The 19,029-nt window shown below is 38.2% G+C and overlaps 1 protein-coding gene and 1 long non-coding RNA gene across 7 annotated transcripts in view; one reads left to right on the top strand and one right to left on the bottom strand.

Moving 5' to 3' along the window:
* Positions 1-10,569, bottom strand: part of LOC309871013 — a 192,067-nt gene extending 181,498 nt beyond the window's left edge. For 3 of the 6 annotated variants that reach the window (XR_014314943.1, XR_014314944.1, XR_014314945.1), the window contains exons 1-2: positions 10,527-10,564; positions 3,715-3,810 (exon numbers count right to left, since the gene is read on the bottom strand). This is a non-coding gene — a long non-coding RNA (uncharacterized lncRNA). Of the gene's footprint in view, positions 1-3,714; positions 3,811-9,162; positions 9,256-10,428 lie in introns of all 6 variants that reach the window. The other 3 variants (XR_014314947.1, XR_014314942.1, XR_014314946.1) reach the window with 3 other exon arrangements.
* A 42-nt stretch (positions 10,570-10,611) lies between these two features.
* DHX36 (DEAH-box helicase 36) overlaps positions 10,612-19,029 on the top strand; it is a 52,745-nt gene continuing 44,327 nt past the window's right edge. The window contains exons 1-2 of the mRNA XM_082744299.1: positions 10,612-10,978; positions 18,140-18,264. Of these exons, the coding sequence (XP_082600425.1) occupies positions 10,718-10,978; positions 18,140-18,264 (386 nt within the window). The 5' untranslated portion in view covers positions 10,612-10,717. The remainder of the gene's footprint in view (positions 10,979-18,139; positions 18,265-19,029) is intronic.

Genomic DNA, 19,029 nt, shown 5'->3' with positions numbered 1-19,029 from the left:
ATGAGTTTGAACCTACTGCAAATTTAGAGAACACAATCCACACAAGACTTTCCTCACTCCTGATACCCGGTGCAAGTTTAGTATATCCCCAAAACCACTATCAGTTTCCATAATTTCCTAGAAGGATCCACAGAACTCATATGAAATCTGTATTCTCACAGTTATAGTACACGATATAAACTAAAATCAGCTAAAAGAAGAAGAATATACAACAGAATCCAGAAAAAGTCTGAATGTGGACCTTCTGTTGTCTGCTCTCCATGGAGTCAAGGACAGCATCACTTTCCCAGATATCAATGTAAGACAACATACAAAGATTACTGCCAAGAAGGGAAGCTCATTTGAATCTTGGTGTTCAAGTTCTTTGTTGGGACTCCATCATGGTAGGAGTAGGGGTAAGCATGGTTCACTGCTCAAATGACTGATTTCCAGCTCCTAAAGAAGTCAGGTTTATAAAGAATGACACAAAGCTTCTACCTTAAATCACACTGTTACTATTTGGCTGATCCACGGCCCCAGACAAAGTCACTCTTATAAAGCAACATGCTTCAGGGTCTTAAAGGCAACCTCCCCAAGAGGTGGGAGAGCTCTTTTAGGATGGGTTAAGGTCCACACTATACATTTATATACCATACATGTATAAATGTATGTATCTCAAGTAATGTTAAATGTATTGACAGAAAGTAGGTACTGGAGATAATAAAAATGATAAGAAAAAAATGAAAATAAGAGGACAATGATGGAAGGAGTTAGTTTTCCAAATATTTTGGTTAGGAAAGACTTCAGTGATAAGGTAATATTTTATCAATCAAATAAAGTGATAAATATATCTAGGGAAATCATAGTTCTAGCAAAGGGAACATCATATTCCCAGAACTGGGAGTATGCCTTTTGTATTTTGTGAAACCATGGAGGAGGTCAATGCAAATGCAGATAAGTGAGAAAGAGGAAAAAGCAACTGGAAATAAAGACAGATAAGGGCAGGGAGAGACATATCATTACTGCCTTAAAGATCAGGTATGGACTGTGAATCTAATTTTAAATTTGATTTAAAGGAAGTCATTGAGAGTTCTAAGCAAAGGAATGACATGTTTGAATATAAAATCACTGTCTATTGTTGTCAAGGGAAATGACCATGAAAGTACAATATGATTACAGAAGAAACAGGAGGCTATTTTAGTAGTCTGAGTTAGAGGTGATATTTGCTAGGATTAGGGTGATAGCAGTGGAGATGGTGATGGTATTGTATTCTAATTCAATAAATAGGAAGAATTTCCTTGGTTACTAAATAAATTACTCACTTCTTAAATGTTTTTTTTATGGAGCCTGTAAATTGAGGGAAAAAATTACCTATGGCAATCTATTTTCTGTTAACACCTTGGAAAATCCCAGTGTTTCTACTGTCTTTCATCTATCACAGAGATTAGAAGCCTGAAAAGTTTATTTTCCATTCTTTCTTGCCAGTGAGTTTCAGGTTTAGCATCTGCCAGAGAGAGGTATTTGTGCAAGATTTGGAGGACAAAGTTGAAGAAAAGCAGCAGCAGTTAAATGAATGTTCCTAACCAGTTGAAGCTTTCTCCTCTAAGACATGGTTTAGGAGTCTAGGCTCTTTACATCCCGCAGGTCCACCTTTTCAATTTTTATGATCATTATGTTCATCTGTATTAAGCTGGTAGGAGGAGAAAGGGCAAGGAGGATCCCGCAAGGACTGTTTCAGGGATGGCCTGGAAGAACAGAGGCTCAGCCACTGCAGATTCTGCTCTATTGGAGACATCTCAGTATACAGTCATCCTCAACTTCAAAAGAGACAAATATATATATTTATCCGTGCGCACAGGAAGAACACACCTAAATTTGGTGAACAGCTAGCAACCGGTCTCTGCCACATGCTATGACCCTAACTAGACAATAATATACCATACTATAATAGAACATAAATAGTGCCCCCTCCCTGGTATCATGAGATGCAGAGATACTGCATACCATAATCCAAGAATGGTACATTTTCCCAAGTTTGAGTTATTTGGCCTTGAGTCTAGACCAGACTGTACTGCTCCAAACCTAGGTCAATTTGTTTATATGATCTCTTCTTCAGCTACAATACAAAGAAAATCATATTTATATGTCTTTCCTACAGACTTGAGATCTCAACTTCAAAATACATAAAGAACACACGTGCAAACATTCACATATACAAAAACACATGTTTTGTGGGTTTTTTTGAGAATAAGCAGGGACTTGGCATTGGACAGTCAAAATCCCAATACAAAATGACTACAATGACGATATTTTGCAATATTATGTAGAACAGTTTAGATTCCTGGATTCATTTCATCTTGAAACACTTTATTAGAGGAAAATCTTTACCTTCACATATGCATAGTCTCACTGAGTAACTAGTCCAGAAAAAAAGAAAAAAAAATCAATCTCTGAAGCAAATTTTATTTCTGCCACTCAGCAGAAATACAATTCCCAGAAGCTTTAAAATGTGAGGATCAAAAAATACTAGGGTTTGGACAAATCCATGGTCCCCTGGTTACAGGAGTAAAGATCCATATCTACTTGCTTCATAGAAGACTTAAGACTTTGTATTTTCATTATTTAGATGAAAATTCATTGTTAAATTTTTTTTCCCTCAGGACTCATTCATAATATTTTTCCCCTGAACTCCCAGATTATCTGTTTACAGTAGACAGAGAAAAATCCACTAATTTATTGAGATTATGTAGTTTTCAAGGGAAAGTATGTTATGCAAGATGCTCAAGAAGATCTTTAACATGGATCCTGGCATCCATTTTTTTTCCTTCTTTTTCCTTTCATGAGAAACAGATGGAATTAGCAGACAGTGACAATAATTCATAGTTAACGATGACAAAATGTCTGGTTTGCCTGAGCTGGTCCCAATTTACAATTGTTTTCCTGGCATAAAAATTAATAGCATTCTCTTTAACTTTTATAGAATTGGACAATAAGCTACACAATCACTCTATAGTTGTAAAGCAAGTTGCACCTAATCTGTATGTTTTTCCCCCCCAAACAAAGGATGCCTATAGTAAGTAAAAAGGAAACTAGGTAATGCCTATACATTTCCTGCTAAAAGTCCTTCATTTACTTTTCATATTTCTATTAGAGAACTTTAAAAATACTCTCTTTCTGTATTTTGCGTGAAATAAGAAAATTATGCTTCGATGTCATCAAGACTTACCCTGAAAGAAGGTAATAAAAGGGGGACAAGTATGTCATGCCTTCAGAAGCTTAACTTAAAGGTGAGGACACCCCACTCCTACTGCTAACTGTAAAGTACCAAATCACAAAGAAAGCAGTACCTCTGGAGCCACTGAATGCTTGGACAATTAAATTCAAAGAGGACGCTGACACAGATAATATCTGCATTTGAAAAAGAATAAAGGGACAGAAAAATTCTCTGATTGATCTTTACCTTTTATTGAAATATTTACAGTTCACTGTAACTAAAAGCATCAGAGTATGCTCTGAACCAGAGCACTGGTTATGTTAACTTTTCTCCTGCAAATTTCTCTACTCTTCTCCATCCTACTCTCTTGCACCAAGAGATTGACTTGCACCAACCATGTAAACAGACAGAAGCAAATGCTCTCTGGGTTTGGACAATGGGGACTTCCAGCAAGAGATCAGAGACAAGGAAGAGAGTGAGGTGAGGAAATTTATTCCTCTTCACCTTGAACTGGATCTTACCTTTTATCAGCAGTCACTGCTTCTTACAGAAATTGACCCTATGACATTTTCTTCCAGGATGCCGGTACTCATTCCCTTTCTTCATTCACCTTAGGCCTAGAAATAATAATATCTCTGTTGCTACTAATTCCAGCTTAATGAAATCTTTTATAGTTCCTTTAAAAGATTTTTTGTACTTGTATACATACTTATAACACGTATATATACAAATGTTCTCTGAAATACCTTATTTTAAGATTGTTACCTGTTTTCTTTTTTTTTTAAGATTTTATTTATTTATTTGACAGAGAGAGAAAGTGAAAGAGAAGTAGGCAGAGGGGGAGAGGGAAAACAGGCTCCCCGCTGAGCAGAGAGCCCAATGCAGGGCTCTATCCCAGGACCCTGAGATCATGACCTGAGCCGAAGGCAGAGACTTAACCCACTGAGCCACCCAGGCACCCCTGTTTTCTTTTTTTTAATATACATTTTTCAAAGATTTTACTTATTTATTTGACAGAGATAGCAAGAGAGAGAACACAAGCATTGGTGAGCTGGAGAGGGAGAAGCAGGCTCCCCGCTGAACAGGGAGCCCAGTGTGATGTCGAACTCAATCCCAGGACACTGGGATCATGACCTGAGCTGAAGGCAGACACCCATCTATTTTCTATAGAGACGATTCCTGACATATCCACAATCTATAACCTTTCAAGTGTGTAACTATCTTGGCTGTACAGTGGAAAGAGCCTTGGGCTAGGAATCAGAAGGCTTAGTTTCAACCTCTATTCTGATTCTAACTCTACCACTGTTTGAACTACACTTGAACTCTCCAGAGCTCTGTAATTCTTGAGTGGATGTTAGAAAGATTAGGGATGAAGAGAGCCCAAGCAGATAAGATTATCTGTAAAATCTTTTAGTCATACCATTATTTATTAAATTTTTAAATACTAAATGAAGGTTAAGAATCTGCAACTTCTCTGAAACCCTACTTCTATGAAAACCCTACTATGATGAAGATATGATTCTCTTCTTTGTTCAAGAAGAATACTTGATGGATCTAGGTAGAACACAGGTTTGGTGTTCTTAGATCAAGACACTTCAGGTTTTACCAATTTTATTTAATATTTTTTTTTGTTTTCTTATAAACATATAATGTATTATTAGCCCCAGGGAGTGTTTACTAATTTTAGAATGAAGACCAGGACAAAATCCTGACTCATCTAAAAGTAAAGTAAAAAAAGGTAAATTCCATAGAAGTCAGAGAAGCAAGGAAACTGGTGATAGGAGCTGACAAAATTGGCATAAAGGAGGACAGATCAATTTGAGATAATGAAAAAGTAAAAAATCTCAGGACACCTAGGTGGCTCAGTGGGTTAAGCTGCTGCTTTCAGCTCAGGTCATGATCCCAGGGTCCTGGGATCGAGTCCCGAATCGGGCTCCTTGCTTGGCAGGAAGCCTGCTTCTCTCTCTGCCTCTGCCTGTTTGTGTGCTAGCTCGCTAGCTCTCTCCCTCTGAGACAAATAAATAAAATCTTAAAAAAAGAAAAGAAAAAATAAAATCTCCCAGAATTCCAGGGGAATAATTTTCTCTTTAGCACACTGGATATACTAAAAACTATAACCAGAGATTTAAAAAATATTCAAAATATGGTGTACTTTCAAAGTGGTAAGCAGAAAATATGTTGAAAGCTGAGATGAAGGAGGGAGGTCAAAATTTAAACTCATCTTCCCCTCCCTTCCGCCTTCACCCATATTCTCTTATAATGTAAGACTTCCTTCTTTTTTTTTACTTCCTAGGTATCAGGGGTTTTCATTACCTTATGTCATCTTTCTTAAGGCAGATTTCACAGTCTCCCCTCTCTGGAGTTATAATTGTGAAATGTCTACTAGGGAACATGACTTATAGGGGCGAGGACTAAAAATATGTTGATTTAGTATTAGAAAAGTGTCTCTGATAAATAGATAAATGAAGTTTCAGGGACTGAAAATGGAAATTTTTAAAGCAAGGAGGAATAAATACTGCTACAGACACTTAGTTTTTTAACTTTCATAAGACTACATTATTCCTCATAAAATATATCAATGACAGTGGGATCCTTGCCTTGGGGAGGTCTCATTCTTTTTAGTCCTTCCATTTCTTGACTTTCTTACCCTAACCATAATAAAATAGGGGAAAATATGCCTATTCATAGTACCTAACATATAATAAGCACTCAATAAATATCACTTGCAGTATTAGCATCCTTTTTCCTACTTCTAGTTGTCCTATGAATAGCAGCAGATGTGTCTGTGATACAACACAAGAAGTCTGTAAAAATATCAAAGCTCATGATCAGTAGAGAGCACATTTAAGAAAGACCTCTTTCTAGCCTGCCCAGAGTACAAGACAAAGCAGAGCATCAGCAAGAGTAACAATGGCAACTATAATGAGCCAGTCACTCCTTTTGTTTTCGGGCATTAGGTAACCTAGGAATTCTTGCAGATTTCAAGCAAAGCAGGAAAACAAAACAAAACCCCAAGTATCAACTGCTACTTTTCTTCTCACTAATACCTTTGTGGTCTTTCCTTAAAAACCTTCCTTTGGGGCAGATTTTTACTACAGTGACATTTGCTCTAAAGTGTCTGCCTAAAGCAATAGCCTCAAGCAATACCATATTACTTCATGCTAAAGAAGCCAGGAAAAGGGGCACCTGGGTGGCTCAGTGGGTTAAACCTCTGCCTTTGGCTCAGGTCATAATCTCAGGATCCTGGGATCTCAGAGTCCTGGGATCGAGCCCTGCATCAGGCTCACTGCTCAACAGGGAGTCTGCATTCCCCTCTGCCTGCCTCTCTGCTTACTTGTGATCTCTCTCTCTCTCTCTCTCTTTCTGTGTCAAATAAATAAATAAATAATACCTTATAAAATATATTTTTAAGAAATCTTAAAAAAAAAAAAAGGAGTCAGGATAAATTAGTAATTTTAAGTTGATAACAAAGATTCCATTTAGGATTAATAAACATGAGGTGAAAAGAAATAATAGAATTTAGCAGGAAACAGAGATAATACTACCTCTCTCTGGGGTGACAACCCCAGAGATTAGGATTTAAGGATTATGTGAAATATGGAATATTATATTACTTTTCCACTGTTGCCATAACAAATTACCAGAAACTCAGTCTTAATTAACACAAATGTAGTACCCTATGATTCTATAGTTTAGACGCTTAGTAAGGGTCCTCAGTAAGCTAAAATCTAGGGGTAGGTAGGGTGTGTTCCTGTCTGGAGGCACGAAGGGAGAATACATTTCCTTCTCCAGCTCTAGATGTTGCCTACATTCTATGGCTTGTGGCCCTCTTCTTCCATCTCCAAAGCTAGTAGCAGTTGCTTGAGTCCTCATATCCATTACCATGAAATTCATAGTAATGAAGAGAATTTCATAGTACTATGAAATTCTTCTACTTTGAAGGACATTTTTAATTATATAGAGCTCATCTAGATAATCTAGGATAACCTCCACACTTTTAGGTCAGCTGATTAGCAACCTAATTTCCCTTGGCCATGCAATTTAACATAGTGACAGTTCTAGGGAAAGGATGTGGATCTATGGGGGTCATTAGTCTGCTGACCACAAATGTGAACCACCTAGCCAAATACTTATCAAATGCTAGGCAACAAATAAATGCTAGTTTTCTTCCCCACTTACTCCCTGTTGGTCTTATTACTCTATTATTCTGTTCAGGCTGCCTCAGTAAAACACCACTGGTTTCAGTGCTATTAAACCACTTTATTGGTTTAATAAATAAATGCTATTTATTAACAAATAAGTACCATACATTTATGGTATTATTCCAGCTTAAACAACAGAAATTTATTTTTTTAAAGTTCTGGAAGCTGGGAAGTCCAAGATCAAGGTGCTGACAGATTTGTTTCCTGGTGAGAGCACCATTCCTAGCTTGGCGATGTCTTTGACCATGCATAGCCTTTCTTCTTAGGAGAGAGAATGAGCTCTTTGTTATCTTTTCTTATAAGGACACTAATCCTATAAGATTAGAGCCCCAACTTCATGACCTCATTTAACTGTTTCCTTAGAGGCCCCATCTCCAAATGCAGCTAACCTGGGGGTTAAGTCTTCAACATATAAATTTTGAGGAGATCCATTCAGTTCATAAACTCTCTTAGCTAACAAAAATCCACACTATTTCCTTCATATTTTGCCCCAACGATCCCCAGTACGCCTACCCAATCTCACCCACTGAAAATTCACATACTTGTCATTGCAGGTATGTCCAATAAATTCCAATACATTTATTAAAACTATTCATTCTTTAATCTTAACCATATTTGCCAAGGACTACCAAAATGTATCTCAGTCTGCTCTCTGTTTTTAACTCATGTAACCAACCAGTTTTTAGACATCTCAATTTGTATGTTTCATGGGTTCTTCAAATTCCACATGTATTATATAAAAATTTTTCAAGATTTTATTTATTTATTAGAGAGTGCATGCACGAAGGAAAAAGAGAGAGAGAGAGAGAGAGAGAAGAAAAGCTGGGTAAGGGGCTGAGGGAGGAGCAGACTCCCTACTGAGCAGAGAGCCCGACGTGGGGCTTGATCCCAAGATTCTGGGATCATGACCTGAGCTGTAGGAAGATCCTTAGCTGAGCCACCCAGGCACCTCCACATGTATTATTTAAATGCATTAACTCAACTGTTCCCCCATTCAAAAACAAAAAACAAAAAACAAAACCTCCTCATCCTGTATTTTTCATCTCAGGATACGGTATCTCTTTATTTGGCAGTCATTCAAATCTTAATCTCAAGAGTTATCTGACCCTTTCCTCTAATTGCCCACATCCAGTGAATCATCAAATCTGAGATTTTTTTAATCTCCTAATATCTCTTAATTCTAGTCCTTTTCATATTTCATCTTGCCTCCCCTAAATCATAGCCTTTTAACTAGCCTCTGCTTATCCATTCTTGCCTCCTCCTTTCCTTTTTCTTCAAAGCAGCCAAAAATAACCACTCTCCTTAAAGTTTAATATTGTTCTCTATGTGGTATAGAAGGTCCTCCATGATTACGCTCTTTTCTACCTTTTTGGTCTTCTCCAACAATCTTAAAGTTTAAGGGTTAGACCTTTCTCACTCTCCATATATATATTTTAAAGATTTTATTTATTTGAGAGAGAGAGCAAGAGTGAGAGAGAGAGAACACAAACAGGGGTACAAACAGAAGAGGGAGAAGCAGACTCTCTGCTGAGTAGGGAGCCGAACATGGGATTAGATCCTAGGATCCTGAGATCATGACCTGAACTGAAAACATATGCTTAACCAACTGAGCCACGCAGGTGGCTCACTCTCCAACATTTTATCATCTCTCTTCATGCATATTGTTTCCTCCACCTGTAACAATCTCTCTACTCCCCATTAGTCTGGCTAAAGTCTACTTATCTCAAAAGTCACTGCTTAACCTCTCATTCTTTAGAAAGGACTTACCTGACTCTAAAATTAAATTATTTTTCTGTAACATCTAATGCCTGCTGGGAAAGAAAATCTTTTCCTCTACTCTCTTAGGTTTATCCTGGGGTTCTGAAAATTAAAAGAATGAAAGATTAGCAAGAGAAGAGACAGATTTAATCACAAATGGGTGGGACTACATATAAAAATGTAATTCAAGGAGAAGTTTAGAACTTGGGGCTTATATACTATCTTAATAGGGGAAGGGGAGGAGGCAAAAGATACCCATGGGAAAGCAACTTCAGGAAGGAAAAAATGGACTCTTATGAGAACAAACGGAATATATAATAGTCTTGTGACAATTCCTGCTTAGGAGTGATGCTGATTTCTAGTCTCCAGTAATGACTCAATTTTGTCAGTTTCTCTCCCAGGGGAAGGGATTTATGACAATTGAGTTCTTTTGAACTCCTTTGGGAGGCTCTGCTTTTAGGCAGTTGAAATATTTCAGAAACTCAAATGCCTTTGCTCAAAATAATTTTTATGCCCCAGAGGTGTAGTCTGGACCTCATTGCACAGTAATTTCTTTTGCCTTTCCAAGACTGTAAGCAAATGAAAGCTGATGCCAGCACGTTTAAATCAGTTAAAATATATAATGAACTGGAGGTCCTCTGGTGACATCCAGGCCTGTGTGGCCCAGTCATTTGATTTATTCAAAAACAGCTTTGCTAAACCCTAAGTGGCTTGGTCAATCAACAATAAATGGCTTCACATGAACATATAGGATTCTTCAACTGCCTTTGTTTAAATTGCCTAAGAGCATTTTTTTAAAAGATTTTATTTATTTGACAGAATAGGCAGAGAGAGAGAAGGAAGCAGGCTCCCTGCTGAGCAGAGAGAGGATGCGGGGGCTTGATTCCAGGACCCCAGGATCATGACCTGAGCCAAAGGCAGAGGCTTTAACCCACTGAGCCATCCAGGTGCCCCGTCTAAGAGCATTTTTTAAATTTTTGCCAGCCATGCTCCTTGTTATGCTGTTGGATAAAGGCAATAAATAATGATAATCCTTTAAGAGAGGAAGGGAAAGTTTGTACTTATTTGAAACAGGTGTGAAGCTATTTTCAAGACGCAGCTACAAAAAAAAAAAAAATGAACTCATTTCTTTTGAGACTTTTAGGGGAAAATGCCTCCATCCTCAGGTTCTTTTATTGTGTCAATAGATGGCTATTTTCCAGACCCTAACTGGAAGCAAACTTCGGATTCCACTACGGGTAATAAGAAAGTAAAAACCAAAACCCATTGCCTCACATGTTGGGCGTAGGTAAAGGAAACCTGCGAGGCTTTGCTCGCTCTCCGTCCACAGGTACAAAGGTAGACAACAGAAGACACGTCAAAGAGGACTTCACCTGAGCCACTTTCCGGACCACCGACGGCGCCGCCTGCGACGTCACCGGAAGCAGCTGCTGTGACGCTCAAACGGCCCTCCCTCTCGCGCTGGGCGCCGGAAGCAAAACGGAAGTGGATGTGCACCCGCTTCCGGGCCCGGGCGCCATTTCTAGCGGTTGCGGGTTCTCACGAGTTGTAGTCAGCTGGGACAATGAGCTATGATTACCATCAGAACTGGGGCCGGGATGGTGGGCCCCGCAACTCCGGCGGGGGCTATGGAGGAAGCTATGGGGCGGGCCATGGAGGAGGCCATGGAGGGAACCGAGGCTCCGGAGGCGGCGGCGGCGGAGGCGGAGGAGGTGGTGGTCGAGGCGGCAGAGGCAGACATCCTGGGCACCTGAAAGGCCGCGAAATCGGCTTGTGGTATGCAAAGAAACAGGGACAGAAGAACAAGGAGGCGGAGAGGCAGGAGGTAAATCTGAGACTTGATAGTGGAGAAGGATGAGACAGGGCACTTTTTTCCCCTTCGCCGCCCCTAACCTTTTCCTTGCTTTTTGTTTGTTTCTTAGCTGGTGCATGTGCTTTGTGAAGTGAAAAGTGTGCACAGGTATTCTGCTAAAGCTTGCGTTAGCGGATATTTTGTCGTTTTTCGTTAGCCATGCTCAGCAGGTAGATTTATGCAACGTGAATGTGTATTTTTCTTTAAGGATGTGAGAACGGTGAACCAAACAGTAAGTTCAGATCCTTTCCGAAGTTAACTCTATGAGGATGTCCGTGTCATAGTATCCTTGGCCACCCTGTTAGAAAAATTATGGCCACTCTTGCTTGAAGAGCTCGAAAACAGCGACCTTCTTTGTAACATACAGGTTTGCGCAGAATAAAAGCTGTCAAGCACTATTCTGAATATAGGTCGTTCAGAAGAATAGTCTAGCTTTCATTTTTAGAATTAAAATGATCATAAACTTACAGGTTTGAGGTTTGCTGGTTTTTTTTGTTTTTTTTTTTTTTTTCTTTTTTTTTATGTTGGGCTGGGGAGAGTTCTGTTGATTGGCAGCTCCTCTTTGAGAATGAAACTTAGGATCCTGGAAACAAGAAATTTCAGAAAAATGATTTGATTTAGTCTCTTCAGGTTGTGATTGCCTATTTGATTTATATCTTGAAGATCTGTAATAAGGGACGCATCAAAGTTCACTTGGTGGGAACTTCAATTTTTTTTAATTGTGTTTTGTTTTTATTAAACAAGTTTTCTTACTGTAAGTCTGAGGCATCTTTTTAGTAACTACTTTTTTTTTTTTTTTTTTTTTTTTTTTTTTTAAATTTTGGAGGTGGGGGCAAGAGGAGAGAAGAGAGTCACTGCTAAGCAGGGAGCCCGGTGAGGGACTTGATCCTGGGACTCCGGGATCATAACCTGAGCTGAAGGCAGTTGCTTAACCATATGAGCCACCCAGGCACCCTAGTAACTTCTTTAAAAACATCCTTCATATTAGATAAAGAATGTGTGTAATTAAACCTTTATTTAGGCTTTTGTTTCTAAATCATTTTATTTTTTTATTTGTCCTTTATCCTTGTCTTTTCATCAAAGCGTTTTTTAGTGTTATCCATTTATCTTCACACCTTATTACCTTCTTCTCTTTTAATACACACACACACATATCAGCCCAAAGTTGTTCATTGAACAAACTTTTCTTTTAAATGGAGGGAAGCCTATCTAAGTCATCATAAAACTGGAAGAATAATATAGGCTGATTGCTATAAAAGGATGTATGTGGTAACTAGAAAGTTATTCTTTATTTTATTTAGCCCCTGTTTCCCACAAGGTGTTATGCATGTTGCCATGGGGATCTGAAGAAATAATGATGTTGGGAAAATAAGATGTAAACAGGTGAAAAGTTTAATCAGGAAAAATTGTTCATTATTATTTCCATCTAAAGCTAGTTGCGTGATGGGTCATTGTGAAGGGAACTCTGGAGTTCTGTCCTCTACCCAAACTTCATTTTGGTAAATGTTTCAGGGCAAGAATGGAATTTATCTTTGATTTTTTTTTTCATTTCAGCACATCTGTCTGCTCTGCATTCTTAATATATTCCAAATCCAACCACTTGTCTCCACAGCAGTTACCCCACAAATCACGCCACTATCTTGTTCAGTGTTCTTGGCCTCCTAACGAGTTTTATAGCTTCCACTCCTGCTTTCCACTAAGTCTGTCCTTTATAGATCCTCTCATGGTGCTTTCAAAAGCAAGAATTAAGTCATCTCATTCTCTAGCTCACAATTTGGGATTGGAAGCCAGATCACTTCTGTCTGAGTTGAATACATTTACATTGCATCCTAACATATTTTACAGGAAATCTTGGTAACATAGTTTCAGTATACCAGGTTTCCTTTCAGTGTACTGAGCCCATGTCCCCAGTATGATGTAATTACATCTTTTGTAAATACACTTCTGTTTTTGTTTTTTATTACAGGTCCCATACCATTCTCTCTGAAATTCATCTCCATCTTCTCAATCTAAATATGACCATTTTCAATGATTGGTTTATGCTACCTTTTTTTTTTTTTTGAACCACCTTCATCCATTTGTGATTGCTTCCCAGTCATCTCCCTTAGTTTTAATTACTTTTCACGTAATTCCTGTTTACCAAGTTATTGCATTCTAACAATGTGCTCTTTTTCTTTCAACTTTTTTTTTTTTTTTTTTTTAGTTGAGTATCTGAAATATCTGAGACACTATCTTAAGCACTATGTTAATAGACGGTAGTCACTATCTGACAGAAATTGTGGTATGTTAGGGGTTACAGGAGGGATAGAGTACAATGTTACAGTATTATAATAAGAATATGGACTGTCACCTAACTCAAACTAAGAAGATTCTAGGTTTTCCAGAGGAAGTAACCCTTAAGCTGAAAGCTGAAAGATAGCAAAGTGTGTATGTGTTTGGAGTTGGGGGATTTGGAAAGGGATTTTCAGGCAGAGGCAGGAGCAGGTGCCACAATTTAGAGGTTAGGAGGACTCAAGGAACTGAAAGAATAGGGCGTAGGGTGTTTAGTGTGATGAGGTGAAGGTAGAGCAGTGGCTTTCAAATTTGTTGACCACTTCCCACATAAAGGAATATATGTTAATTTGCACCCAGTACACACATAGGTATAATTGAACAAAACGTATCATAAAATAATACTTAATTTATCTGTATATTGCTCTGGGTGTGTTGTTGGTACCTTTTTTGGTTTTTCTTTTTTATTAATACTGGTTATGATCCTTCAGTTTTATAAGCAGCAATTTGAAAAGCCTAGGGCTAGAAAAATAAGGCGGGCCTTGAAATTTATTGACTTTCCCTAAGAACTCCTGTAAGTCATTAAATCATTTGAAGCAAAAAATTAAATGATTGAATTTATGTTTAAGTTCATTCTGGCAGCAATATAGAAATTGAATTGAAAAGAGGCAATCCTGGGACAGGGAACCAGTTTTGTAGCCTTTGCAGTAACTAAAGTGAGAAATGATAGCTTGAATTAGGAATTTCGGAGTGGGGATGGAACAAATGGGACAGATTAAAGTGATTTAAGAAGGGTGCCTGGGTGGCTCAGGGGTTAAGTCTCTGCCTTCTGCCCAGGTCATGATCTCAGGGTCCTGGGATCAAGCCAAATCAGGCTCTCTGCTCAGCAGGGAGTCTGCTTCCCCTTCTCTCTCTGCCTGCCTCTCTGCCTACTTGTGATCTCTTTCTCTGTGTCAAGTAAATAAAATCTTTTTTTAAAAAATTGTGATTTAAAAAGTGATTTAAGAAGTAGATTCAAAACTGCTTTTATCTGGAGGCAAGGGGAAAGCAAGTATTAATGACGTGTTGATGGTTATATAAGGAACAGGCTTAATGGAGGAAGCTGATGAACTCAACTTAAGGATGGAGTTTGATTCTGTTATAATTCAAAAAGTGAGGATTTGGCAGTGCCTAGGTAGTGCCTACCAGCGTCAGACTCTTGATTTTGGCTCAGGTCATGAGCTCAGTCTGAGTCCCCCCAACCGTGTGCATATATGTGCATGCTCGCTTGCTCTAAAATAAATAAAATCCATGGGGAAAAAAAGCACGAGGATTTTGGGGAGGTAGAAGGTTATCTGATTCTAATGCCTAAAGAAATCTAGACTGGCAGTTTGTAGTCCTGTGGATAGTAGGAAGTGACCAAAGATGAGAAATGGGTGCAAGCCTATATTCGGTAGGCCATTGTTTTCAAACTTGAATGTGCCGAGGAATCAACTGGTACCTTGTTAAAATGTACTGGGGTGGAGCCAGAGATTCTGTTTTCCTAACAGACGCCCAAATGGTATCAGTGTTTCTAACTTGTGCATCATTGGAACAGGAAAATTTAAGGGGTGGAGTAAGAAGTTTCTTAGATTCTTACCTAGGAAGAAGCAGCCAGCAAAGAGGAAAGTAAGATGGGTGTTGTTTTGGAATTCAGGAGCAGTGTTGAAGAAGCAGAGAGCATATAAAAAAGGAAAAGTAGTCAAGAGTGGCAAATGTTACAGAGAGGTTCCATAAGAGCTCAGAATGTCTATTGGATTTAGCAACAAGGTCATTGGTAACCTTGATGAGATCCCTTTCTGTGGAGCAATGGAGGTAAAAGCCAGATGGCCATGGGGTGGCTAGTGAAGAAGAGATGAAGTGGAGTACTTTCAAGCAGTTTTCCTGTGGAGAGGAGGAAGAAAGGGCAGTAGCAGATAGAGTAGAAAGAATTCAAAAGAGGATTTTTTTGTTTAAAAGAGAGAGATTTGATTATATTCTTGTTCATGTACCTACCCGGTGGTGGTGGGGTTGGGGGGAACAGGCTAGATCCAGGTTTGGAATTTTGGTACCCCTAAATTCTCAGCTGCCCAGAGCCTCTGGAACCACACTATGGGAAGAACCTTGTTAAAAATAACTTCCAGAAAGTATAAATTGTGTTTTCAGGGGCTGTTTCATTTTTTTAATCATCCTCCCTTTTTGTGAATACCTAAATTTAGTATAGCAAGGTAGGGAGAACTTTTATTCTGCTAGTAGAGGTAAGAACTTCAACATGTAAGGTTTTGCTTGGTTGAAGTAGTGATATAACATGAATTTCAGTTGGAAAGAAATTGTTCCTCAGATTAAAAAATGCTTGATCTTACCTTTGTCATTTTGAAAGTGAATGGAAGAAACAGTGCCTTTGGGCCTTAAGGTGACTTTGCTTCCTAATGACTTTATGTCCTGAGGCTTCCTTTCAGTGTAGTCTGTAATCATTAAAGCGTTACTGTAGATTCTAACTGCCAAAAAAAAAAGCTTAACTTAATAGCTGTCTGGTGTAGGTACACAGAGCAATAAATGTTAACAAGTGCTGAAGGCATTACAGAATTTAAAATATAGGACGAAAATGTTCTAATAATGATCCTTTATGTTGGGAGTCCCCAGAACCACTCTTCGGTTCTGGTGTACTCACAGTAATGGTTTTTGTTGTTGTTGTTGTTGTTGTTTGTTGTTATTGTTTTTTTTTGTTTTGTTTTTTGTTTTTATAACAGATGATTACAGATTAAAATCCTCAGAGGTTTAAAAAAAAAAAAAAAAAAGATGATGCATGGGGCAGAATCTAGGAGAAACCAGGTACAAACTCCTAGCCCTAGTGGAGTGTATCCTATGCTATGAAGAAGAGATAAGTTAGTCTGATACAGAAACCATTTAAAAAGATTTTCATGCTGTAAGGTTAAAAAAAAATGAGGGGGCTTTAGTACCTGTCTATAAGCAGATTTTCTTGCAACCTGTAATTTTGTAAACCTTTGTAAAACCAGAGTTTTACTAGATTGGACTTTTAATTGTATGATAATGATGCTTTTTGTAAACTTTTTTAAAATTTAATTTAATTTAATTTTATTTTATTTTTTATTTGAAAGACGGAGCAGGGAGCCCGATGCGGGGCTCGATCCCAGGACCCTGAGATCATGACCCGAGCCAAAGGCAGCAGCCCAAACCACTGAGCCACCCAGGCGCCCCATAATTTAATTTTATTTTTTCAGTGTTCCAAGATCCAGTGTTTATGCACCACACCCAGTGCTCCATGCAATACATGCCCTTCTTAAAACCTGCCACCATGCCCTCGCAACTTTCATCCCCCCTACTAAAACCCTCAGTTTGTTTCTCAGAGTCCACCGTCTTTCATGGTTCATCTCCCCTTCCGACTTGACCCAACTCACTTCTCTCCTTCATCCAATGTCCTCTGTGTTATTCCTTAAGCTCCACAAGTAAGTGAAACCATATGATAATTGACTTTCTCTGCTTGACAAATTTCATTCAGCATAATGTCCTCCAGTCCTGTCCATGTTGATACAAAAGTTGGGTATTAATCCTTTCTGATGGAGGCACAATACTCCATTGTATATATATGAACCACATCTTCTTTATCCATTAGTCTGTTGAAGGGCATTTTGGCTCTTTCCACAGTTTAGCGACTGTGGCCCTTGCTGCTATGAACATTGGAGTACAGATGGCCCTGTTCACTACATCTGTAAACTCTTTAGTAAGTTGAAGAAGTCTTCTGGAATTCCCTGAAGAGTATTCTTTTTGTGTATTTCTTTAAAGAGAAAAATGGTTTTAACACAGAAGTCACACATGCACATTGTAAAAGATAAATTCAGTCATTCATCCATTTGGCAAACTTCACTGTAGCTCTGCCATGTGTCAGAAATATATCTGGAAGAAATACTGCAAAAATGTAGAATGTAAAGTCAGTGATCTATTTTAATAATAATGGAAATAAGATCCTGCTGCATATATTTTCTGCAGCTTTTTTTTTTTTTTCCCATTTAATACCTTGATCATCTTTCCTGTTTTAATACTTAAAGAAAAATCTCTCCTGTCTTAACTACTGGGTTTAAATTCAACTAATTATAATGTGCAACGATAAAAGAGCAGTTTTAGAAATTCTTGTTCTTACTGTCTGCAGTGTAACTTCTATCTTCTGCGGTGTTTTTTTGGTTTGTTTTATTCTCATTCTGTGAAGCAACTGCATCATAGCCACCTGCATCAGGCATTATCTGCATGACTGTTGATCAGTTTTATTCGTCTCAGGTCAGCCTTCTTCTCCATATATTCATCCTTTTTTGTGTGTGGATTTAGCATTTATTAGCCTTTTCTTCTGTATAAATAATGGCTCTGACTCACTGTTCTCTACAGGGCTTCCCTCAAATATTTATCGTTTTAGTGTAAGAACTTTAAAATGCTCATTGCAACCAAAATAATTCCAGTTTTCAACTCAGCCCCCCCCCCCCGCAAAATACATTTGTGTTTTAAAAACTTTAATTGTGAGTGTCTTTGAAAATTTAAAATAAGGGAAAACTGGTAATAATCAGTATGTGAGAGGGTAGAAGATAAAGGAACCAAAGTTTTAGTAAGGGAAATAAATGTGCTTTTTTTGCCAGTCATATTAGAGGTAATTTTATAGATATGTGGCAGAAAAAGTTTAGAAGGATATATGCAAAGATCTTAACATTAGGTTTATGAAGTGAAATTGGACTAGAGGGCAAGTGTTGGGTAATTTTAAATTTAATATACATTTGTTGGACATTTACCTTTTTGTTACTAAGTAATTTTGCACTTGTTTTCTAACGTTGATCAGGATACTTTTTGCTTTGCACAAAATAGAGAGCTGTAGTACACATGGATGAACGGCGAGAAGAACAGATTGTGCAGCTGCTGCATTCAGTCCAGGCAAAGAATGGTAAAGAAGCAGAAGCACAGATCTCCTGGTTTGCTCCTGAAGATCACGGGTAAAACAAAACATGTTATTTGACAGAGTGGACATAGTAACATTTTTTTCTTTTTTTTTAAGATTTTATTTATTTATTTGACAGGCAGAGATCACAAGTAGGCAGAGAGGTGGGGGAGCAGGCTCCCTGCTGAGCAGAGAGCCCGATGTGGGACTCGATCCCAGGACCCTGAGATCATGACCTGAGCTGAAGGCAGAGGCTTAACTCACTGAGCCACCCAGGCGCCCCATCATAGTAACATTTCTTAATAGCATTGGCTAGGGAAGGAATGATAATAAAAATGACATTTTTAGGCTCTTCAGTAAGTGTAATTTAACTTTGAAGTAAGTTTTTTTTCTTATGTAGACTGAGCTTATTTGGTGAGAGATTGAACAACATATTCATTACACAGAAAGCTAAATTGTAAGAATAGTCTATTTGGATATGAGATTTATTAAGTTACTGTTTACTGTTTTCCTGCTCATCTTGTATTTCCAAAATTATCCTGTAAGAGAGATCTGGAAGAAGTTAAACTGTTGCTGTTTTAGGATGATCACAGGAGTTTTTATCATTTGGAGGAAAAATTAGTAGAGGTTTTTCTGGAACTGTGTAATATAGCATCCCATTTATAGCACTCAGAAGGGGTGGCAGGAGGAAGATGAAGTTGTGAAATAAAGTTCAGAAAATCTGAAAAAAATACTGTAAGTTTTTGCAATGGTGGAGGGATGGCTATTGTGTGAACTTCATTTTTTTTAACTATCACAAGGAATAACTTAATCTGCTAAT

The sequence above is a fragment of the Mustela nivalis genome (genome assembly GCF_964662115.1).
Source record: "Mustela nivalis genome assembly, chromosome: 1".
NCBI lineage: Eukaryota > Metazoa > Chordata > Mammalia > Carnivora > Mustelidae > Mustela > Mustela nivalis.
This window is presented reverse-complemented; position numbering and strand designations above follow the sequence as displayed.